This window comes from Talaromyces atroroseus, assembly GCF_001907595.1.
Source record: "Talaromyces atroroseus strain IBT 11181 chromosome Unknown scaffold_18, whole genome shotgun sequence".
Classification (NCBI taxonomy): domain Eukaryota; kingdom Fungi; phylum Ascomycota; class Eurotiomycetes; order Eurotiales; family Trichocomaceae; genus Talaromyces; species Talaromyces atroroseus.
In genome coordinates this window covers 359,719-383,832 of record NW_017971450.1, presented here as the reverse complement: position 1 = coordinate 383,832, position 24,114 = coordinate 359,719, and the positions used below count along the sequence as shown (strand labels likewise).

The window sequence follows — 24,114 nt, the reverse complement described above, 5'->3', positions numbered from 1 at the left end:
GTCGCGATGGCCAGTCAGAAGCTTAGGGCTTAGGGCTACATAGTATCTTTTTCGGATGACTGGAAAAGGTTCAGCGCCGCAAGCTGCGAGCCCCGTCCAGGATCGAGCTTGACCTCCGAGTCTCCCTCCAACATATTTACTACATGGCCATACAAGAACCCATGCTTGCATCGTACACAACCATTCATGGGTACTCAGCATGAACAGTCTCAGTCCAGTGCATTCTGTTCGAAAAAGACGGCGTCCTGCTTATTCTTGTACCGAATGCCGTCGTCGCAAAGTCCGATGCGACCGAGCCAAACCATGCGGCCAGTGCAAAGCTCACGGAAACTCCACCTATTGTGCATATGAGGAACACCCTCGTACAAGGTCGGTGGCAGCTAGTAGCGCGCAGCAGGACGACGGGACGCAGAATGATTCGGAAGCATCACACCAGACGAGTATATATGCGCGTGCTTCAACGCCAACTACCACCCCGAGCCGCTTTCATGGCATAGTTTCGAAGACTAGAGTCTTTGGCCATGGCCACTGGATGGCTGCTTTCTCCATGGTATGGCCCCAACTAACCTGCTTGGTCTCCCGCACCTGCTTACAATCACCCAAGGCCGAGGAGCTTTCCATCCTTCAGCCAGTTAGTGAGTACTAGTATAAAGTCTTTGAAGACGCAAGCCACTCTCCTACAGATGATATCGCAAAGGCAGCTGTCAAATGCAAGCGCTTAGCTCGAGAAGTCAAGGGACAGCGGCCGAGTCGGAGGTGTCTCCCTGCCCCTATTCACGACTCCTTTCCTGATCGTCAAGTGGTGCATGAATTAGTCAATTTTTACTTCAAAACATTTGAAATGTGTTACCGTATACTTTATTTCCCCGCATTCATGGCCGAGTATGAGAGTTGCATAGATCATCTTGAAACCGCGGAGAGTTCGTTTCTGCTGCAGCTTCTCCTGGTTATGACAGCCGCAGGCATATTGCACGACGATGCTCATATTCGCCGAGAAATATGTTTGAAATCTCGAGCTTGGATCCATATATGTCAAACCTGGCTTTCTGCACCGCTGGAAAAGAGTCGTCTGACATTGAAAGGCATTCAAGTTCAGTGCCTGCTCCTCCTTTCCCTCAGATATACCAGGTAGGACCGGATCTTGTGTGGATCTCTATGGGCTCACTCATGAGGATGGCTATGTATATGGGCCTGCATCAAGATCCAAACAACTTTGGACACATGACTGTGAAGGACAAGGAAATTCGAAGACGACTGTGGTATACTATTCTGGAATTCAATGTGCAAGCGGCATTGGATTCGGGTATATCTCCGATGATTCAGGAATCGGACTACAATACACAACCGCCATATAATGTGAGCGATGATGATGTCGAGAACGCAGTTCAAGAAGACTTTATCCCTAAAAATTCGACCACGATTCTTCTACCGTCCCTGCTAGCAAAATCCCTTCCACTTAGACTAGGAGTCGCTAGGATCATCAACAGTCTGCAGGAGGAGACTTCATACGATCACATTCTAGTCATTGGCAACGAGTTAGCCGCAATTTGTCGTAACCTCACCGCTGCTGTTGATACAAATCCCTCTATGAGCGACGCGTACCCTACAATTCAATTCGCGCAAAACTATTGCAGTCACCTCCTTCGTCGCTTTTCTCTGTGTCTTCATTTCCGATATGCCATCAAAGCCAAGAAAAACGCGCCTTACAGTCACTCTCAAAAAGTCTGCCTTGAAGCCGCACTAGACCTTGCTGCGCTTCTCGAAGATAGGCTCTACAGTCGTTTACTTGTCACTGGGGGTGGTATGTTTCGTGATATCATTACTCGAGGCGCATTGCTCATTTTCTTGGAATTGGCACCGGACCCTGAAATAGAGACATCGAATTCGGCGAAAAGAAGGAGTCACGCTCGCCAGAGCGTTCTGCTCGAGGATGCACGTCGTGTGGTACAATACGCCGAGGATAGAATGCGACACGGCGAAACTAATGTGAAGGGCTACGAGTTTCTTCGCATGATGCTGGTCCAAGCTGAAGGTCGGTTCAGTGGCTTGCTAACGGATGGGGATCTTCCCAAGTCTCTAAATGATGGGCTAGACACATGCCATGAGATCTTATAAGGGCTGGCAACTGATAAACTCAACAACAACAGCAGCAACACGATGCATTCGGACCTTGTACTTGAGTTGTGGAGATCCAATGGCCTAAATGTGTCCTCCCCAGCCGAGTTTGGGGCTGGCGGCTTAAACTTTCTGGACGACAATAACGTCGACTTTGACTTTATAGATTCTCTGTTGCTTTCAGAATGGGCAATTTAACTATGTATTTTGCATCTTTGCTTGACCTTACATGAATGTTAATATCTCTGAACATGAAGAGGGGAGAGACAGTAACGACTAATCTACACAATATGTCCAAGGCTGAAGCTAAGCAGTCATCTCTGGGTATTCCGGAAGTTCCCATCCGTTTGTGTCTTCGCGAAGAACCCACCGTGCAAGGAAATCCAGCCTCAAGAGGGAGGCGACTCGGAAAAGCACGTACATCAGGCCAATGGCCCAGTTCGAGGACGGCAATTGATCCATGTAATTCGGATTGTTGGTTAAACCCTTTTGGATGTGATTCATCAACGGCCTTAGTTTTTGCTCGTAACTATCCAATGCGGTCACAATGCCATGCATTGCTCCTTCAGAGTCCTTTCCACAGTATCTCGCAATTTCACCAGCTAGAATGTATGCCCCGACGACGCCGCAGGACGTACCCATACCAGTCATGACGGACGGGCAGTAAGCTGCATCTCCCACCAGCGCAATGCGACGACTCGGCCAATAGTTTAACACGACAACACCGATGCGCTCGCAATAAAAGTCATCGGATTCTGCCAGTCCCGTCAGAATCTCCTCTTTTGACTGCCACCCGATACCGCGGAAAACCTCCGTCAGTGCTCGCTTCTCTTCGTCGACGTCGCCCTTGGTAGCAGCTTTGAGTCGCGCTGACTTGTTCGCACTGCAGAACAGATATGTCTGGTACTTGTGAGGGTCGTGTCGGCGAGTCATGATGCCCCGAGCCTGCGTTGTCAGGTATATGCTAGCATCGTAATCCTTTGCCTCCTGTACTTCCTGATAAACAGTGAAATACCCTGCGATGACCCCAAGGGGTTGAAAGGGTTCCTCCGCTGCTGATTTTTCTGGAACCTCATAACCACTACTACGATCGAGCTTGCCATCATTATTGTCGGATTGGAGCATCATACTTCGCGTGCGAGATCCCTGACCATCCGCGCCAACGACCAGATCAAATCGTTCCTTGCCACCATCCGAGAAGATCACTTCAGCATACCGATCGGTCTGTTCAATCTGCTGTACATAGATGCCGAACCGATACCTCACACGGTCAAACTTCTTTGTAGTGTCGTAAAGAAGCTGACACAAATCGCCTCTCATAATCTCAAAATCGGTCGTAAAACTCTGCAACTCTCTACCAGATTTGTTCACAGGAAAGTAACCCCACGATCGGCCCTTGTCGTCCACAAGCCGTAAGCCCTGTTCTGGTACCGAGCGCTCACGAAAGAGCTCTTCGAGGCCCATTCGGCGGATGACCTGGATGCCAGGCCCGCGTAGATCAACTTGCAGTCCCGAGGCTCGCAGGTTGGGAAACCTCTCGACCACCGTCGTTTCATGGCCGAGATTTGCAAGCCAGAAAGCCAGGGCATTGCCCGTAATACCTGCACCGCAGATGAGGATCTTGAGTGCTGTCATAGTGTTTCTCCCTAGGGTTTAGGACCGCATCCATTTTTGTCACTGTCTAGTTGTTGCTTGTTTTTGATGGAGTAGAATCGAGTCGAGGACAAACTCGACAAGCTGTCTCTTTTTAAATCCATTTCGGCCTCCTCCGTAAAGAGTCCCGTCTCGGCCGACGCGGAAATACTGTGGTCGTGTATGTGAGCAGCGAAGATGGAATATTCGATATGACCGATACAACCGATACAATCGAGTACTCCGATGCTAACCAATCTTGCCTCTCTTAGTTATCGGACATGTATTATCCTCTTCCAGTCCCTGCATCCTTGTAAATTATTAAATATATCTCACCAGGGTTGCAGGGCAATTGGTGTATTCCCCAAAATGTGACGCCAAGCGGAATGCTTTCATCGTAAGCGACGCAAGCGCAAGGTTGGATAAATACTAAAGTTCGCAAAACACAATATGTACCCCGGATATCAGAGATAAAGAAATGATTGTGTGATCAACCAGTGCAATTTTCGTCACAAAGCAGGCTATACCTCTGAGTTCTCGACGTTCAGAGCTTCCAAGTTGCCTCTCCAAGACGACGGCAAGAGGAGAGATTCGCATCCCAGCCTGGAAGGAGTGGCTATAGAAGATGTAGTGCTCGCTTCATCTAGGGGGCGAAGACAGATATTAAGAAAGGTACTGGAACTTGTCGATTGCGATATATTCCCCAATCTTTAACTAGCGGAGTACGTGTATGCTTCGTTGATATTCGCTTCATCTACCCCGTGGCTCGGGATGTAGAGAAACCCGGTGATTTCACTTTTGCGATCACCTTACGGTCTTCCAACCAATTACTGAAAATATCGCCCAGATCTATGATCCTTTTCCTCCGGGGCCATATTCAGTAAAATGACAGGAGTCTTCCCTAATTACGCACGAGCTCTTTTAGCGTCTCGTTATAATAAGTGCCCCCGAATATCCTTAGTTTGTCAAACTAATACATCATTTCTTTTTTTTCCTTCGTCTCATTGACGCTTAATTATATAAGAATACCTTCCCTAATCTCGTCCGCCGTACCAAGGCTCCCGCCAGCGTAACCAACCCATGGGAGCTTCGTGGCAGGTCTCTGTCGGCGAATCAACGGAGCCACAAGGGAGGCTGTGCAAGAAATACATAGAAAGTGGATGACCCACTGGCTATCGCGTACATATGATCAAATACCGGGGATGATTACGACACCGTAAAACACAGCCCCCAGATACCTGATATATATATTCATAGCTGTACAGATATGGCACGATCTACCTATAACACTGCGCTGGATCTAAGAGCTTAAAGCTATGGCGAGATTATCACCTTTATCACTATGGCTCTGACTGGAGCACATGCTGCTGCAATAGCGGTAGCGGTTATACTTTTATTCGTTGTACTTGGCTATCCATTGTAAGTGATGCCATGCTTGCTTTCCAGTTTCTTGACATCTTAGAATGGATCGCATATTAATTGTTACTATAGATATATCGTGTTGCGAGAAAACAGAAGACTACGCCGCCTTCGTACACAGATGGACATAGGAGAACCAGGCAGCGATATTAATCCCAGTTTCAGGCGTTCAATCCAAGCTAAAACATTTCATCAATGGATTGAAGATACAAGGCGAGAAGGCCGATTGGTGGCAGACGACGAAATCTGGTAAATCCCCCATTTGAACTTTTGCAACTTGCAGCTTGATCCTGTCTTTTTTTGGTTGGATATATTCTGCCATAGGGCTGAAAACCGTTTTTTGTATAAACAGTGTAATGTGTTATTCACTACTACAATTTCCCATCAGCATACCTCGACCACAGCGCGCCCGACTGCGTGAGAGTGCAGATCAATATCTAGAAAAAGTCCATGTTTGTGAAACAATTGTCTTGGTCCACCGCGAATGCAAGAATGCATTCCATCATTCTTGCCTAGCAACATGGCTGAATCGCGGACATTCCTCCTGTCCGATGTGCCGCTCCCGCTTGTTCGAAAATCAAGAGGTATAACGTAATCCACACCCGAGTGGGCACCACAACCGAGTGGCCACTTTTCTCTGGAAACCACGCTCTATATTAATTCTCTATAATTTAACACATTAATATGCCACCAATTCATAATAAAAATTAATTAAATTCTGAGAAACAAGAAGGATAAATCTTATTAGCGATTTCTAATTTATAGAATAAAAGAATTCTTAATATTGAATGAGCAGTAAAGATTTATAATATTTCTTAGATAATACTTTAATATAAATTAAAAGATATTTAATAAAGATCTTAAACATATGCTAATAATTATAGATTGACTAAATCTAAAGAGGAATCACTTATAAAATAGATATTAGATTTAGATAAGTAAAGATTATCTCTTTAATCTTTTATAGTACAAAATATAGCTAATATTCTTTTTTCCTAATATAGAAACTAAATAGTTAGCAAGAATTAAATTTATAATCTAGTTAAATATTATTTAGAGCTAAAAATATAATTCTTATAAAGATATAACTATAAGTGTGCTAAATATAAAGATTTAAAAATAATTAAGAAACATTTTAATTACATATAAAAGGCTATAATTAAATATAGAATCTTATTAGAGGATATATATAACTTTAATAAGATTAGTTTTATAATAAGTCTTTATATAAGTGCAAAGATTATTACTAAAAGTAATTATTATAACTGTCTATATCTACTTTAATCTAATAATTAAGAATAGATTATTATAATTAAGATAGTTAATTCTATTAGTTAGATCTTATCCTTATATATAATCTTTAAAGTAATTAAATATTCTTAAAAAAGCTGGTCTGAGACTCTTTTAGATAATTAGAAAATTAATATTAGTGATAATAAATAAATAATAGATTAGATTAGCATAAATTAGCTTATTAATTATTTCATTTCTTATATAAATAATTGTATAATAGGATAATATTATATATTAATTCTTAATAGCTATAAAAACTATTTAATTACTAAATTTAACCATATATATACTAATAATAATATTATTCTAATCTATATACCTTTATATTTTTTATATCTTTTATAACCTCTTAATATTAGTTATTTTATAGTATTAAAATGAAAATATAAATAGCTTATTAAACAGTGGATAAAATTCAGCTTTAATTATATTAATAAAATCAACTTTCTTACTATATTTCTAGAGGCTTATATAATAGCTTATAAAGCTAAAATTATTCAGAATAACTTTAAAGCAATTAAATTAATATTATTAAATCTAGATTAAGTTTATAGTTAACTTACTATCTAATTAAAAATCTTAATATTATTTTCTTATTTATCTAGTAATTCATAATTATCTTGCTTATAAATATCTTGAAATCTATATCAATTTAAATATCAGTTAAGTACAATTAAATAGTGAATTAGTTAGTATATATAGAGCTTATCTAAGACTATTATTAAAGTAATTAATTATATATTAAAAATCTATTGTCGGAAACTTCAGTTGAATTACCGTCAAGTATAGCTAGGATAGCTATTAATAAGTGTCACGCGCCTGGATCCACCCTAGTTGTCACTGGTTGTGTCGAGGTACGATACGATGGATGAACCACATAAAGGTCCACAAGGGTAACTTATCAATAAGATCAGACATAGTTCAGACTTATTAATAATAAAGATTAATTAATCACAACTAAGATAAAAAAAGCACCTTGAAATATTATAATACTTTAAGTAGATTTACCTTGCTGACCCTCTTAGTATATAACCAAATAACTTAGATTAAAGAGTTATACTAAGTAAAAATTAAGTATAAGAATAAGTATATTTATATAGTTAGTATCCCCTACACTTATTTTATACTTTAAAATATATATCTAATTATATATCTAATAGTCTTACTTAGTGCTATATATATTTCTCCTACACTCTATAATATATATTATAGTGTATACTGATTATATATTTCTTTATATTAGCTATAAGCCTATATATTTAATAACCATCTTATATATTAATATATATAAATAACTAGCTATAATATTAGCTACTTTAATTAAGTATCTTTTTTTAATAGTACTAATTTCTATCTAGTATTATATAAGTTGAATTTATAATATTACTCCCCTTTTTTAGGATTTTTGTCTCTAAAGGTATAAATAGAAAGACTCATCCTTATTCCTAACATAACCCTACTTTTTTTATAGATAAATATTCAAAATATATTAATATGCCTATTTTTAATTATCTTACATATTATATTGTCTAGATTAATTTTATTTAAAAGAATAATCTTTCTTCTAACTCTTTATATAAGTATTATTTATCTTAAAATAAAGTTTATATTATAGATTCTAAAAGCTATAATTATACTTCATATATCTATTATAATTATAAATATAAAAAGCATTTTTATAACTTAAAAAAGTAATTACTCTTTAAAAAGAAATAAAATAAATTAAAATCTAATCTTAAATTAGCTAAGCTTTAGTTAAAATAATATATAATAATATAATAAAAGTTATTTACTAAAATTTACTATATTTAAAAATAATAGAAGTTTCTTAAAGAGTGTGATAATAAAATATTAGATTATAATATAAATATTATAGATGTCCTTAATAAGAAAGATCTTAAAGATTCTATTTTAATTTCTCTAAATAAGCAGTATTTTAATATTATTATATTCTTCTTAGATATTAAAATATTACTTGTTAATCCTAAACTATTTCTACTAGATACACTCTTATCCTAGGATTTTCTTCTTTTAGATTCTAATATTAATAGAACTTCTTAATTACCTTTCTTACCCTAGCAAGATTCTTAATAATCTCTTAAATACTTTCCAATTTATTATACCCTTTTTATTTTATTAAATATCTCTTATAATTTCTTAATATTCTAATTACTAATATCTTTTTTATTTTATAGATTTCTTATTTAATGATAATATTAGTTTATATTTTTATATTTTATAGTGCTGATTCTAATAATAATATATAAAATATAGGATGAATTTTTATAGAATCTAGTAGTTTAAATTTATAATTAATTTTTCTAATTTTTTTTTTTAATTTTAAATAGTTTTAATTATAAATAATTAAGTTTATTACTTTCTTATAGTGTCTATAAATTTTTTTAAAAGAGATAGACTTTCTTCTCTTTTTTAAAGTTAGATTTCTTTTAATTCTTATAGTTGTATCTTTCTGCATTGATTTATCTTTTATACTCTATTTCTTATTATAAGTAGAGATATATAGCCTTTATATTATTAACTATTCCTTCTATAGTTTTTATTATTAGCTAATTATAATATAATTATTCTAATATTCTTGCTTCTCTTCTAATATATGCTATAAATAGTATTATTTTTATTATAGATTATCTACTTGTATTGTATACTAGTGTCGGAAACTTCGGTTATATTACCGTCGAGTATAGCTAGGATAGCTATTAACGGGCGAAGTTAATAAGCTTCTAAGATTAAAAGATCTCAATAGACGAAAGAAATAAGAATAAAGCTATAAATATCCTAATTAATAGAAGATCATATACTTAAATTATCTTAGTTAATTCAAGATAATAGAAAAAAATTAAATATATAATAAATAAACATTCTTATATAACTTTCCTTTATTATAGCTAATATAGTAATAGCTCTATTCACTCTATTCTAACTAATATAATTAATATAGCAACAGCTCTGCTAGCTTTATTATTCTAACCTTAAAACTTTATAGATAATTCTTTATTCTAATATACATTAGTTCTATAATAACTAATCTAATCTATTAATTATAATATTTTAATTCTTTAATAATCCTCTTCTCTAAAAACTAGCATCTTAATAGCTTAATAAATAACTTATATTCCCTAAAGTATAAGTAATTAATTTTAATTTTCTAAATATTCTAAATATATAATCTTATAGTTTTATATTAATTATATCTTTAAAGTAAAATATTAATAAGAATAATCTTACACTATATATTAAGCAATCTGATATAGAATTACTTTTATCTTATTTCTATTACTCTTTATTAAATAAGATTTATATAAAATTAGAAATATTATTATACTATAGTGAGTATGTGCAAAACAGTTATTATAAGTATATTTCAATAGCTTTATTTAATCTTATATAGAAAAAACTTTTTTATATTTAAGAATACTTAAAAGAGAATAAGAATAAAATAAATACTAAAATTAAAGCTCTTTTAGTAAAATATATTTATCTTAATAAATAGTAGAAATTATTATAAAAGTATACTAATTAATTTATTTAATTAGATATAAAAAACATTAAAAAGTTAGAAAAATTAGAAAAAATAGAAAAAAAAGTAAAAGTAAAATAAATAAAAGAATAATAAAAGACTAAAAAGCTTTTAACTATTACTAATAATTTATAAAATAATAATCTTATTCTTAATACTAACTTTAATCTTTCTATTTTTCTTAATTATATTTTTATCTCTATTCTTAAATCTTTTTAAGGTAATTTAAATATTTAATAAATTTCTATATATCTTCTTCAGGTTTATATCTTTTCTATTTTATAAGATAATAGATATGTCCTTTTTCTAACTTATACTGTAGTATTCTTTTAATTTTATATTTTTTATTATTTGCTGCTTTATCTTTATTTGTTAGATTAATAATTAATTCTAATAATAAGATATAAAATATTAGATATATTTATATTCTTACTAGTAGCTAGAATTTATAATTATTATTTATAAGTTTTTCTTTAATAGTAAATAGTTTAAATTTAATTATATTGAATTTATTACTTAATCTTATACTTTTAATATTAAAATTTTTTAATCTTAATATTTATTATAAAAAATAAACTTTCTCTTCCTTTTTAAGTGTTAATACATTCTTACACTTCTTATTATAATATTTCTTTATTCTTATTTCTATTTATTTAATATCTTTTAATAAATTGCTATATATTAATTATATATATATTATTTAGATATTTATTTTATTAAATGCTTTTTCTTATTTGATATTTTCTTAATTTATCCTTAAAATCCTTTTTAGATTGGCAAAATATAGTACTTATTCTATTGATATGTTTATAGTATTATTTATTATAAACTAAGTAATTAGTAGTAATTTTACTTAATTATTTTGATTCTAATCTAAGTAATATCTTAGATATTGTTCAACTACTTAAATTATTCTTTTAGTCTAGCTATTAGTTTATTAATGATATATAGTTAATAAATTATATTTTATTCTATAATTTTTTATAATTATCTATCAAAATTTAGATATAAATAATTTATCTCTATTAGATATAATTTTACTTAGTAATCCAAATATCATGAACACTTCTTATAATATTAATATTATATATTATTATACTATTAAACTCTTTAATATTAGCTTTAAAATAATATATTTTATAAGTTTATCTATAATAATAATAACTTTAATATACATAATTCCTAAAATAAGATCTTTTAACTCTAGTAAGCCTTATATAAAATCTATTATAATCTTCTGCTATACTTTTATTAATATTTTTAAAATTTACATTCTTTCATAAGATCAGTAATTAATTAGTTTATTATAATTATAATTATTATATTTCTTAATATAATTTTTAACCAATTTTCTTATTCTTAAGAAATAGTATATTTATTATATCTTTTTTACTATTTAGTTAATTTTATAATATCTTTTAATTAGTAAATTATAATTTATTTAAATGACTTCTGTAATCATTAAAAATAATACTAATATTAATCTTCTTTAAATAACTAATCTATTCTTAATTACTGCTTTATTATTATATAATACTATCTATAGTATTTTATTATTCCTAGTAGCTTCTATTATTTTTTTATAAAAATCTTTGCTTTCTATTAAAATTATTATCACTAATATTATTTTATTATTATAATAAATTCTATCTTTATCTTTTATTAATATATTTATTTGCAGCTATTATATTCTAATTATATAATCTACTTTTCTACTTAATATATTAGCAATAATATTTTCTTTTCCTTTAATATATTCAATTCAAAACTTAAATCTTAATAAATACTCTAATTATCTAACTTATCTATTAATAAACTCTTTTATTATTATGAAGTACTTTAGATTATAATAATTACTTTTTATAATTATTTCTTCTTTAACTTCTTACAAGTAGTATCTTTATTATTTAAATACTTTAATTACTATAAGTAGCTCTCTATTATAAATATCATAATTCCTTTCTATAATAGTAAATTATCTAAAATAGAAGATAATAGATCACAATTATCTATTATTTCCTAGTTATTTTAAAATAATCTATAATATATATCCTAATATATCTAATTAAATCATATTTAGCTTTTCTAGATTATAAAATATAAGAATTAGTATTTCTCTAATTAATTCCTTAACTTTCTTAAATGCTTACTATTATCATTCTATCTAATTAAAATCTTAATCTTTTTATAATAATTCTATAATTAATTATATTATTTCTATATAATTCTTTAAATATCTTCTAATATATTCTATTATATCTAAGAATTACTATATTTTATTAATATTTATTAAAATAAGCTAGTTAAGTATTATATTTTTCTTTTTTAATTAGATCTTTAATCCTTCTAGTATATAAATCATTCTTAGATAATTAATAATTATAATATCAAATTCATACTTCTTGATCTTAAACATCAATCCTTCATTTATAAATACTATTATAACTAGTCATATATATTCTTTATATTCTTCTAGATTTTATAAATATACAATGATATCATTAAAGTAAACTACAACAAACTTATTTAAATATTTTTATAGAATATATATTATATATTGCGCAAATTATACTAATAGATTCTTTAAACCTATTAATACAACTATTTATTCAAACAGTTCTTTATCTATAAAGAAAGTTATTTTCTAAATATCATCTTCAGCTATTTATAGATTATAATAACCTTATTAAATATCAAAGACTATTATAATCTTTACTTCCTATAATAGATCTTTTTTCTATTCTTAATAAAATATCTTATTTATATTATCTATTATTCTATTATTCAATGCTCTATAATTGATAACTATCTACTTAGTTATATCTTTCTTATTAATAAATATTGATTATACTAATACTTTTCTATATTTAGTTATATATATATTGCTTTATAAAACTTATTAGTAAACTTATTCTTAAGTTTTAACTTATCTTTTAATTTATAATATTATTTAACTAATAATAGTATAAATCCTTCTTTTAGTTTAATTTATACTTCAAATTCTTTATTATATATTAATAATTACCATTTTTTTTTCATAAATAATTTAATAAACTTATAATACTTTCTTAATAATTTTGCTAATATTTTTACAAGTTTCTTTTTATATAGTTTTTTTAGTTTTAATTTTATCTTCTATATTTTTTTAGTAATTTTTATCTTGTTAATTATTTGTGCTTATTAGATTATCTTAATTTTCTTTATATTATTATTTCTAATCTTTTTCTCTTTTTTATCACTTTAGCTCTTCTAATTATTTTATAACTTTTCTATATTTTATACTTTATTTTCCTTGTTAATATATTTAATATTTTTAATAAATATTATCTTTTATTCCTATTCTTTTATCTTCTATACTATTTTTTTAGCTTTTAATAATATACTAAGGATTTTCTCTAATTTCTTATATAACTATATAATTTTTTTAATATTCTTTTTGATCATTCATGTCTTTAGTATTATTTTATTAATAATTACTACTCCTTTAATCTAGTTAATTATTAGATTTTAGATTTATAATTATGTTATTCTAAATATAATATTATAGTATTCTCTTAATACTAATATAATATTAAGTATAATTATTATAATATATTGTTCTAATTTTATAATAATATTTAATGTCTGTCTTTTATAGTCTTAATTAATTGTTTCTCCATTAATAAAGATAATTATTATCTATTTATTAGTCTAAATTATAGATAATCCTACTTCTTTTATAAATTTTTCTTTAATATAGTTATAGGCTGCTTCTGAATCTAATAAGATTTTTATATTTTTTCTATTAATTTTTACTAATATTATTATTATTTAACTAACTGCTTTCAGTTCTATAATTATTATAATAAATTCTATTATAATTATATGCCTTTCTTAATACTTTTATTAATATTTAAAGTATTTCTTAATACTATAGTAATATTATTTATATAATCTTTCTGCTTTGTATTCAGTGATTATAATATTATTATAATAGAGATGTGTAGATTCTTGATAGATATATTAATATTCTATTTATTCTTATGGATATTTAAGTCTTAATTCTTTAATTATTTTTAAGATTCTTAGAAATTATTTCTTTTACTTTTTTTCTATAAGATATATTTTATATAATAAGTTATAATATATTGTCTAATATACTTCCTAATATAAATTTTCTTCTAATACTAGATAGTGATAATAAGAGTAATTCCTTATATATCTAGTTATTTTATTATAAAAGCATCATTCTCACTTATGCAATATATATTTATATATATTTGCTAGAAATATATATATTTATCTATATTATTAGCACATATAATATATTCATTTTTTATAATACTTATATTTTTCAATATAATCTTTCTATTTCTATTAAGACTTCTCTTAACAAGTTATATTTACTAATATATAACTACACCAGTTATTCTCTTAAGACTAAATAATATCTTTTTATACTTTATTTAATTTTTTCTTAATAAAGTTTTTATTTAATTCTTAGTATAGATCTTTATAAGTTATTATTATTAACTTATTATTCTATAATATTAGTTAAGTATAAAGTAACTCTTTTAATAAAGATTTTACTTAGATATTTTTTATATTAAAGTCTTTTATATTAATTTCTTCTAAATTAATATCTTTACTATATTTTTTTAATAAATCTTTAATATTTTTAAGATAATATATAAGAAATGCCTAGCTAATTAATTCTTTCTTTAAATTATAAGATTAGTGTCCCTTTCTTATATTAATATTAATTTATCTTACTTGTTTAATATTTCTTTTAAAGCTAAATCTTTTCTATTTCTATTTTTTATCTTTATTACTTAGATTACTAAGTATTTTCTTTAATTATTCTAAAGCTTTCTGCTTTTTAATTTATTATATCTATTCTACTTAAATTTATTTATAGTTTATTATCTATTCTAATTATTATTCTTTATCTTTAACTGATTGCTTTAAGTCTTTATTAAAATTAATCTTATTATTAGCTGTTCTGCTAGCTTTACTATTATTAATTAAAATTAATAGAATTATTATTGTGACTTATTCTTTTAAATCTGAAATAGCTAGTTTCTAGTTCTTTCTTAGCTTTTAGTATTAATTTATAAAATAATCTAGTCTTTTATAGTTGAAATAAGCTTTATTTTTTCTTAATTTATTCTTTTCTTCTTTAGATAAGGTTGTATTTAGTTGTATTATTATATCTCTATTTTTATCTTTAGTTTGTTTCTAATATAAGTTTATTTTATTTTTTTTAAACTCTTTTTTTTCTATTTATTAGGTATATATGATTAAATTAATCTAAGATATTGCTTTTATTATTATTTAAAATATTTCTGGTTGTAGTGTTATTATTAAGATTTAATTTTTAATATTATTTTTTAGTTCTTTATAGAACTGGTCTTTAAATTTTTAATTATTTTATAAAAGTCCTTCTAATATCTATAAAAATTTTAAAATATATTCTTTAACTAAGGTCTATTATTTAATATATTAAATCTTATTAATAGCTTTAATCTCCTTATTAATAGTTTCCTATAATTGATTAAGCTTTTCTTTATAATACTAATAACTAGAAAATATTATAATTATTTTAGGGTTTTTTTATTTTTTATTACTATATATATAATACTAGTTAGTAATATATAGAGTAAATTATTTTATAGTTTCTTTATTAAGAAAGCTTGATACTATTAATATTTTATTAGATTTATTTATAATTTATTTATTATTATATATAAAATAGAGTTATATTTAAATAAGATATATCTTAAGAATTCTATATTCTCTTTTAAATAGAATTATTATTCTAATTTTAATTTTTTAAGATATTTAGTTTAGTCTTTCTTTATTATTAATTATAATTTATTCTAGTTCTTTAATATATTATAATAATACTATTATATTTTTATTATTAATAATTATAATATTCTTACTACTAGTATTAGTAGTTTATAAATTAGAACTTAGGATTAGTAGAACTAGAGTTTAAGATATTATTATTACTTATTCTTAAAATTTCTCTTTTAATTAAAGATCTTAAATTATTAGAAACTTTAATTATATTATTATTAAGTATAATTAGAATAGCTATTAATAGGCGAAGTTAATAGGCTTTTAAGATTAAAAGATCTCAATAGATAAAAAAAATAAGAATAAGATTATAAATATCTTAATTAATAAAAGATTATATATTTAAGTTATCTTAATTAATTTAAAATAATAAAAGAAAATTAAATATATAATAAATAAATATTCTTATATAGCTTTTCTCTATTATAGCCAATATAACAATAACTTTATTTGCTCTATTCTGACCAACATAATTAATATAATAATGGCTCTACTGGCTCTATTGCCTTAACCCTAAGGCTTCACAGGTAATCCTTTGTTCCAATGTGCATTAGTCCTGTAGTGACTAACCTGATCCATTGGCTGTAACGTTCTGATTCTCTGACAACTAGTTATATTATTAAAAATAATTCTGCCTAATTATCTTATTGATAATTAATATAGTTTTATAGATATTATTTAAGTATCTGATTTATTTGTTCTATTTATTTATTAATTTATAAATGATATGCTAAACTTAATTATTGTTCTTCTTTTATTAAGTCTATTATAGATTTTCATAGTTATAATACAAATATTAGTCCTTTGTTTAATATTATAATTTCTAGTATACTATAATATTGAAATACTTATTATAATAGTGTTTTAGCTAGTAATAGTATATTTATTTTCTTTATTATTAATATAAAATATGTATACTTTATTATCCTATTTATTACTACTAAGATTAAGTTGTATCTCTCTAACTTTGGTAATTCTATAATAAGATCTATTATCACTTATTATTATAGATATTTTAATGTTTGTAGTAATTATATTTATCTATATAGCTTATATCTTATAATCTTATTCTTTTAACATATATTATATTCTTTAATGTAGTTATATATTACTTTATATATATTTAGTTAATAGTAATTTCTTGATATCTTTTCTAATATATTATTAATTCCTAGATATCCTACTATTAGTTTATTATAATATATTTTAATAATTTTTTCTTTAACTGTTTTTAGTATATAGATTAAATTATATTAAAATATAAGTTTTTTTTATTAATAATTATTTTTTTATATTCTTCTCTTTATTATATATTACTTAGTATTCCTTAAATAACTTTATTGTTTACTATTTTTTTAATGATTAGGTCTTATAACTTTAAATTAGTATTATACTCTATTATTACTATTAAAGTAGTAATCTATAGATTATATTCTAGATTTCTATTTTCTATTTTCTTAAGTAATATAGATTCTAGTATTTATATTCCTTTTTTATAATCTAGTTATCTATTAAGTATGTCTGCTTATTTATTATTTTTTTCTTTATAGTATTTAATTATAAATTAGTATTATAATAATATTTCTGACTATCTTATTTATCTTTTTATTAATATTTTAGTTAATAGAAAATAAATGAGGTTTTTATAATCTGTAATAATTTATATAAGAAACTTGGTTTCTTTTAAATATATTCTCTAATATTATAATATTATTATTATTATTAGTAATTCCTTATTATATATATTATAGTTTAATTCTATATTAATTATCTTTCTTAAGTAATATATAATTACTTTTTATTTTCTATCTTATCTTTCTTATATTATTATTGCTTTAATAATATAGTTAGATATATTAGTTTCTAATATTATTAGTTTATTATTATTAAATTGTGCTAGTATAGATATAATTATTAAATAATATTTTATTTTTTTAAAGGCTTTTTTCTGTTCTTTTATCTATTTATATCTAATATCTTTTTTGAGTAATCTGAATATAAATATTATAATATTTATATATTCTTTAATATATCTCTAATAATAATTAATTATTTTAATAAATAATTGTAATTTTTTAATATTTTTTAGTATAGATTAGTCTCTTACTACCTGTACTTTTTTTTTATCTATTTATATTTCTTTTTATATAATCTAATATCCTAAGAAATTAGTTTCTTATATATAAAATTTATATTTTTCTAATTTTATTTATAATTTTACTATCTTTAAGTTTTATAATATTATCTTAATATGCCTAATATAATCTTTTAAGCTATTTAAGAATATTATAATATTATTAAGATAGATAATGATGAAATTATATAGATAATTTTTGATGATTGAATTAATATATCTTTAAAATATTACTAGTGTATTGGTTAATTTAAATGATATAACTAGATATTTATAATATTTGTATTTTATTTTAAATACTATTTTTTATTCTTTCTCTTTCTTGATTCTTAAGTAATTATATATATTAGTAATATTAAGTTTAGTAAATCATTTCTTTCTTTTAATCTTATCTTATATTTTGGTAATCAGTAATAAAGGGTAAGCATTTTTAATTATAATGTTATTGAGCTATCTATAGTTAATATATAATTATAATTTTATTATTCCTTTTTTTAGTATGAATAATACTGGATATCCTATTAGTAATATTAATAGTTATATATATTCTTTTTCCAGCATATTGTTAATATATTCTTTTAAAGCCTTATTCTTTAATTCTAATATTTAGTATATTTTCTATGACTTTAGTTTCTTATTTTCTATAAATAAAATAATGTAATCTTATTTACTATATTTTAGTAATACTTTATATATTCTATTAAATAAACTTCTAAATCTTTTATATTCTTTAAATAACTTATCTTTTTTCTAATTAGTACCTTTAAGACTTTATTTCTCTTTTATAATCTTAGTAATAATTTAATATTATACTTTTAATTTATCAAATAATTTATTTTAAAATAAAACTCTTACTTACTTCTTACCTAAAGTAATTCTTAACTTTATTAGCCCCTCTTCTAACTTAATAGCTTTTATAATCTAGATTTTATAATTATACCTTATTAGATTTAATTAATCCTATTCTTAATAAATTTCTAGATTATACTTTCTTAATTAAGATATATTAAAGATTATATTATTTCTTCCTAACTTTTATAATATCAAAGTTAATATACTTATGATATATTCTAATACTTATTATAAACTATCTACTTTTATTTTTAATAGTACTATTATCCATAAATTATTCTCTATTTAGTCTTATTAATAATAGTGGTTTATACTTCTTAACTCCTAGTATTCCTAATTTATTTATAGTTTATAGATCCATATAGTTTCTAATTACTTTTAAATTAATTATTACTTAAATATATCACCCTAGTATATTGACTTTAATTTTTAGATGCTTTTTATATATTATAGTTTTTAACATTTTCTTTTCTTCTAGAGTAATAATAAGTAGTTATAATTAATTAGTTTCTTATTCCAATTCTTTATCTTTTAATATTATCTATTTTTTTAAAAATCTATAAAGATTATTATAAAAGTCTAAATCTTTTCTTTTAAATATAATTTATTTATAAGATTTTATTTTATAGTTCTATTTATTAATTTTTTTTTTAATTTCTTTTTATTTTCTTTAATACTTCTTATTTAATATATCTTATTTTTTAAAGATTCTCTTTCTTTTAATTAATTTCTATCAAGTTTAATTTAAATTTAATATAAACTTCTAGTCTTTCTGACCTCTAGTCTCTATTAATTATTAAGGATTAAAGTATATTTTTTTTATCTTATTCCTTAACTTTTCTATAATTAATAGTTCTTTTTATTTATTTTTTTTTATCTAGTGACAGCTTTCTAGAGATTTAATTTTCTTTTTTTTCTTAGGAAATTATGCAGTATTAATCTTAACATCTTAATATATTAAATAATTATTATTATAATAAGCTATCCATGATAATTCTTAATGTTTAAAGTAATTTACTTTACTATATTAATATTAACAATCACTTATATATTCTAGAGTACTGTTTTCTTATTCATCTTTAGTATTAATTTCTTTATATGACTTTAATATCTTATCCTATTAAGCATCTTGGATTTTATCCTCATCTTTTTAAATATCTTAATCTTTTTCTAGATTATATACATATTTAGAATGCATTATTTCTTTATATAGCTATCTAGTTTCTTCTATCTCTAAGAAGCTACTACAGATATCACTATATCTATAGATATTGTATCCTTTATTAGTTATAACTTTACTATTATGTTCTTTATTATACTTTATAACCTTGAGTTATCTTTTCTTAATTACCTTGAGTTATTATTTTAGTTAATTTTTATATTCTTATTTATAGTATCCCTTCTTTCTATAATTAAAGTATTCTATCTTACTTTTATTAAATTATCTTTTTGGTTTCTTATTAGTTATTATATTAAGTTTTATTGATTATAGTCTATAAAGATCTTAATATTTAGATTCTTTATTTATCTAATTTTAATATCTAGAGATAGATTTTATCCTATATCTCTATTATTCTTATATTTCTTTTTTCTTTTATCTCATTTTATAGAATTTATTATTAATTTTAATAGCTTATTTAATAAATTTATTAATATTATCTAATTAGTCTATTTTAATAAATTTTATTTATACTTCTTCTTTTAATATATTTTTAAATATTATAATAAAGACTTTATTGTTATAGTCTAATATTATTATAATTTATTTAAATTATACTGCTAATTATTATATTAATCTAGTTTAATATAATTATTATAGTTGTCTTTTAGTATTTTCTATCTTATCTATATTTCTAAATGCTAGCTTGAACTTTTTTTTGAATTATTTATAAGAGCCTAGTATTTCTATAATATTAGTACTTTAATTTTTCTTTTTCTTATTATAATATTTACAAAGTACTAATTTAATCTATTAAAAGGCTTCTTTTGTTAAGTAAATTATTATAAAGATTATCTTAGATTCTTTTATTCTTAATACTATGCTATTAATTATAATATATATATCTATTTATATAAAGAAGTTCTTCAGTTTTATTTATTTTCTATTAAAAATTTATAATTTTAATATCTTAGATTATTTTACTATTATAATTGCTTTTAATTCCTTAATATATTTTTAAAGTATTTTTTTATTAATGGAAATTATTATTAATCTAACATTTAAAGCAATTATATTTCTTATTATCTTAGATTAATCTATAGATATTCTTTTCTCTTATCTGAACTTTCTTATCTTTTTATAATAGTACTTATCCTATATCATTTTTTAAGATTAAAATAATAGCTCTTTTATCACGCGCCTAGATCTATTTTAGTTATTACTGATTATATTAAGATATAATATAATAGATAAACTATATAAAGATTTATAAGAATAATTTATTAATAAGATTAGATATAATTTAGATTTATTAATAATAAAGATTAATTAATTATAACTAAGATAGAAGAAGTATCTTAAAGTATTATAATACTTTAAGTAGATTTACCTTGCTGATTTTTTTAATATATAATTAAGTAACTTAGATTAAAGAGCTATACTAAGTAGAAATTAAGTATAAGAATAAGTATATTTATATAATTAATATCCCCTACATTTATTCTACACCTTAAAGTATATATCTGATTATATATCTAATAGTCTTACTTAGTACTATATACATTTCCTCTATACTCTGTGGTATATACTATGATATATACTAGTCATGTGTTTCTTTATGTCAGTTGTAAGCCTGTATATTTAGTGACTGCCTTACATGCTAGTGCGTGTGAATGACTGGCTGTGGTGTTAGCTGCTTTAACTAAGCACCTTCCCTTGATAGTACTAGTTTCTGCCTAGTATCATTGTAAGGCGGAATCCTGGATGGAGTTGGGAATAGCTTCAAAGTACAGCGGGCACATGACCTCGCCCGGCTTCCCGCCGCTAATTGGACTAGCGGCTTGGCACACACCGCCTTATAACCGCGGGTGGCCTCAGGCCTTCGTGAAGCAGCGATTAGCTGCTGAGCATACGTGTATATACGTTATATATTCGAATCTATTCCTAGGCCGAAGCCGAATCCCAGCTACGTTCTTGCAACCCCCGTCACAACTTTTAAGATTAAAAGATCTAGTAGATAAAAAAAATAAAAATAAGATTCTAAATATCTTAATTAATAGAAGATTATATATTTAAGTTATTATAATTAATTTAAGATAATAGAAAAAAATTAAATATAAGATAAATAAGTATTTTTATATAACTTTTTCTTTATTATAATTAATATAATTATTACTCTATTTACTTTATTCTTATAGATATAATTAATATAGCTATAGCTCTGTTGGCTTTATTATCCTAACCCTAGCGGTTATGGATAATCCTTTATTTTATTATGCATTAGTTTCCCTTATCCATTGGCTGTAACATTCTGATTCTCTGACAAAGACTTTTTTAATTATATAATAAAGCTCTTCATGTGTTAAGATAGATTAGGTAATTATATAATCTTAGTTATATATTTCTTTCTTTTAGCTCTGAAATTTTTAATATCTATATATTTTTCTATCTATATTATCTAGCTAAGTTTTAAGGACATAAGATACTTTAAGCAGGGTGAAAGTTTAATATAGTTATTCTTAATTACTAATCTTATCTATAAATCAAGATATTAGAAGTAGTACCTTTTACTTGAAATAAATCTATTTACAAATATCTAAGATTAAGAAAAGATCTAGAAAGTTCTTTAAATATTAATTTCTAATCTCTTCCCCTGGAAATCTAATTAATAATCTAGAAATATATATAATTTTTTATACTAGTTATTAAAGTTGCAAGCTAGGCAAAACTGGATAATAATAAAAATGATAAGTTTATAATATTTTATTCTATAAACTCTTTTGTTACACTACTATAGATAGATTTGAGCTTAAGGTCTATAAAGAGTTCATTTTTATTAGAAAAATACTTATTTTTGATTACTTTCTAGATATATTAAGAATCCCATATATATATACTTAAAATATATATATTAGTCTAATATTTAGAGTTGTTAAAATATACTTTCTATTTTAATCTTTATTAAGATCTTCTCTGATTAAGTTATAGTATTATAGATAATATTAAAGGTCTTAAAGAGTTATAAGTTTTCTATTAGACTTCTATTACTTAATTTAAGATCCTTTTTATTAAGGATATAGAATAGGAGGACTATAATAAGACTTATTATTTACCTTAGCCCTATTAATTCTATCTAAACTATAGACTATTATATTGATAGGGGACAATTATAATAATAATAATATATTTATTATATATTATGTTAAGGAATACTAAAAGTATACTATTAAATATTAAATTGATTATTATACTTTCTATAAGTGTGACGATGCAATGCCAAATCTATTTGGTCGCTAAACACGAAGAGACTAAACTGGAGAGAAGAAGAAGAGGAAAGAATAATTATTGGTCTCTTTTCTCCTACTTATACTTCCTTCTATTCTAGATATCTGTAAGCTATCTCTATTATGTGCTGGTGTCTAGTAATCTAGATTTCTAGAAGGTTTTAATAATATAGAATATTAGCTGGCAAAGGCCATTTATCTTTTTTAATATTATATAGATCTTCTAGCAATCTATAGTATAAATTAAAATATAAGATAATTCTTATAAGGTATATCTAGCCTTATATCTTCCCTATATATAATTTATTTATAGAAGATAGTTTATAGATATTTCTATAGTAATTATATGCTGCTAAGTTAAATTATACTAGATTATTATATTATTTTTTATTCTAAGTAATATTTGTCTTAAATATTAAATTAATAATAGTATATTATTTTTATTATAATTAGATAAGAATTTATCCTTTTTAGCTATATATAGCTAATTCTTTAAATATAATAGTAATCTAGGTTTTTCTAGATAAGAATTATAGAATACTTTTATAATATTTAATATATTCTTAAAATTTCCTGCTGGGTATTATATTATATTATTATTATAGTCTTATTATTAAATACAGTACTATAGTTTCTAGTAATATATTTATATATTAAGAATCTATTTAACTTCTTATTTATTATAATTATTGATTTTAATTAGTAGTAGAGAGTCTTTAATCTATTTTAATAATAATTCTATTAAGTATATCTTTTAAAATTTATTTAATAAAAAAACTAGGTATATTTAAAAATATTTAAAAAGCTTTAACTTAAATATATTTTTTTTCTTTATAATAATCTTAAA

The 24,114-nt window shown here is 24.7% G+C and overlaps 3 protein-coding genes across 3 annotated transcripts, besides 10 other annotated features; 2 read left to right on the top strand and 1 right to left on the bottom strand.

Moving 5' to 3' along the window:
- Positions 1-999: 999 nt before the first annotated feature.
- On the top strand, positions 1,000-2,115 carry UA08_09174 (hypothetical protein; the record flags this gene model as incomplete). The annotated part of the gene is made up of 1 exon (XM_020264159.1): positions 1,000-2,115. The coding sequence occupies one exon, from the start codon at positions 1,000-1,002 to the stop codon at positions 2,113-2,115; it is 1,116 nt and encodes a 371-aa protein (XP_020115706.1).
- A 306-nt stretch (positions 2,116-2,421) lies between these two features.
- On the bottom strand, positions 2,422-3,750 carry UA08_09173 (hypothetical protein; the record flags this gene model as incomplete). The annotated part of the gene is made up of 1 exon (XM_020264158.1): positions 2,422-3,750. The coding sequence occupies one exon, from the start codon at positions 3,748-3,750 to the stop codon at positions 2,422-2,424; it is 1,329 nt and encodes a 442-aa protein (XP_020115707.1).
- Positions 3,751-5,089: 1,339 nt separating this feature from the next.
- UA08_09172 (hypothetical protein) lies at positions 5,090-5,419 on the top strand (the record flags this gene model as incomplete). Its single annotated transcript, XM_020264157.1, has 2 exons — positions 5,090-5,166; positions 5,239-5,419. The coding sequence occupies 2 exons, from the start codon at positions 5,090-5,092 to the stop codon at positions 5,417-5,419; spliced, it is 258 nt and encodes an 85-aa protein (XP_020115708.1).
- Positions 5,420-5,753: 334 nt separating this feature from the next.
- Positions 5,754-7,211: a repeat region (Identified by RepeatMasker using a combination of RepBase library and repeat library created with RepeatScout).
- Positions 7,202-7,270: a repeat region (Identified by RepeatMasker using a combination of RepBase library and repeat library created with RepeatScout).
- Positions 7,269-9,129: a repeat region (Identified by RepeatMasker using a combination of RepBase library and repeat library created with RepeatScout).
- Positions 9,129-16,444: a repeat region (Identified by RepeatMasker using a combination of RepBase library and repeat library created with RepeatScout).
- Positions 16,445-21,735: a repeat region (Identified by RepeatMasker using a combination of RepBase library and repeat library created with RepeatScout).
- Positions 21,730-22,036: a repeat region (Identified by RepeatMasker using a combination of RepBase library and repeat library created with RepeatScout).
- Positions 21,976-22,309: a repeat region (Identified by RepeatMasker using a combination of RepBase library and repeat library created with RepeatScout).
- Positions 22,239-22,338: a repeat region (Identified by RepeatMasker using a combination of RepBase library and repeat library created with RepeatScout).
- An 896-nt stretch (positions 22,339-23,234) lies between these two features.
- Positions 23,235-23,313: a repeat region (Identified by RepeatMasker using a combination of RepBase library and repeat library created with RepeatScout).
- Positions 23,246-24,114: part of a repeat region (Identified by RepeatMasker using a combination of RepBase library and repeat library created with RepeatScout) that runs on past the window's edge.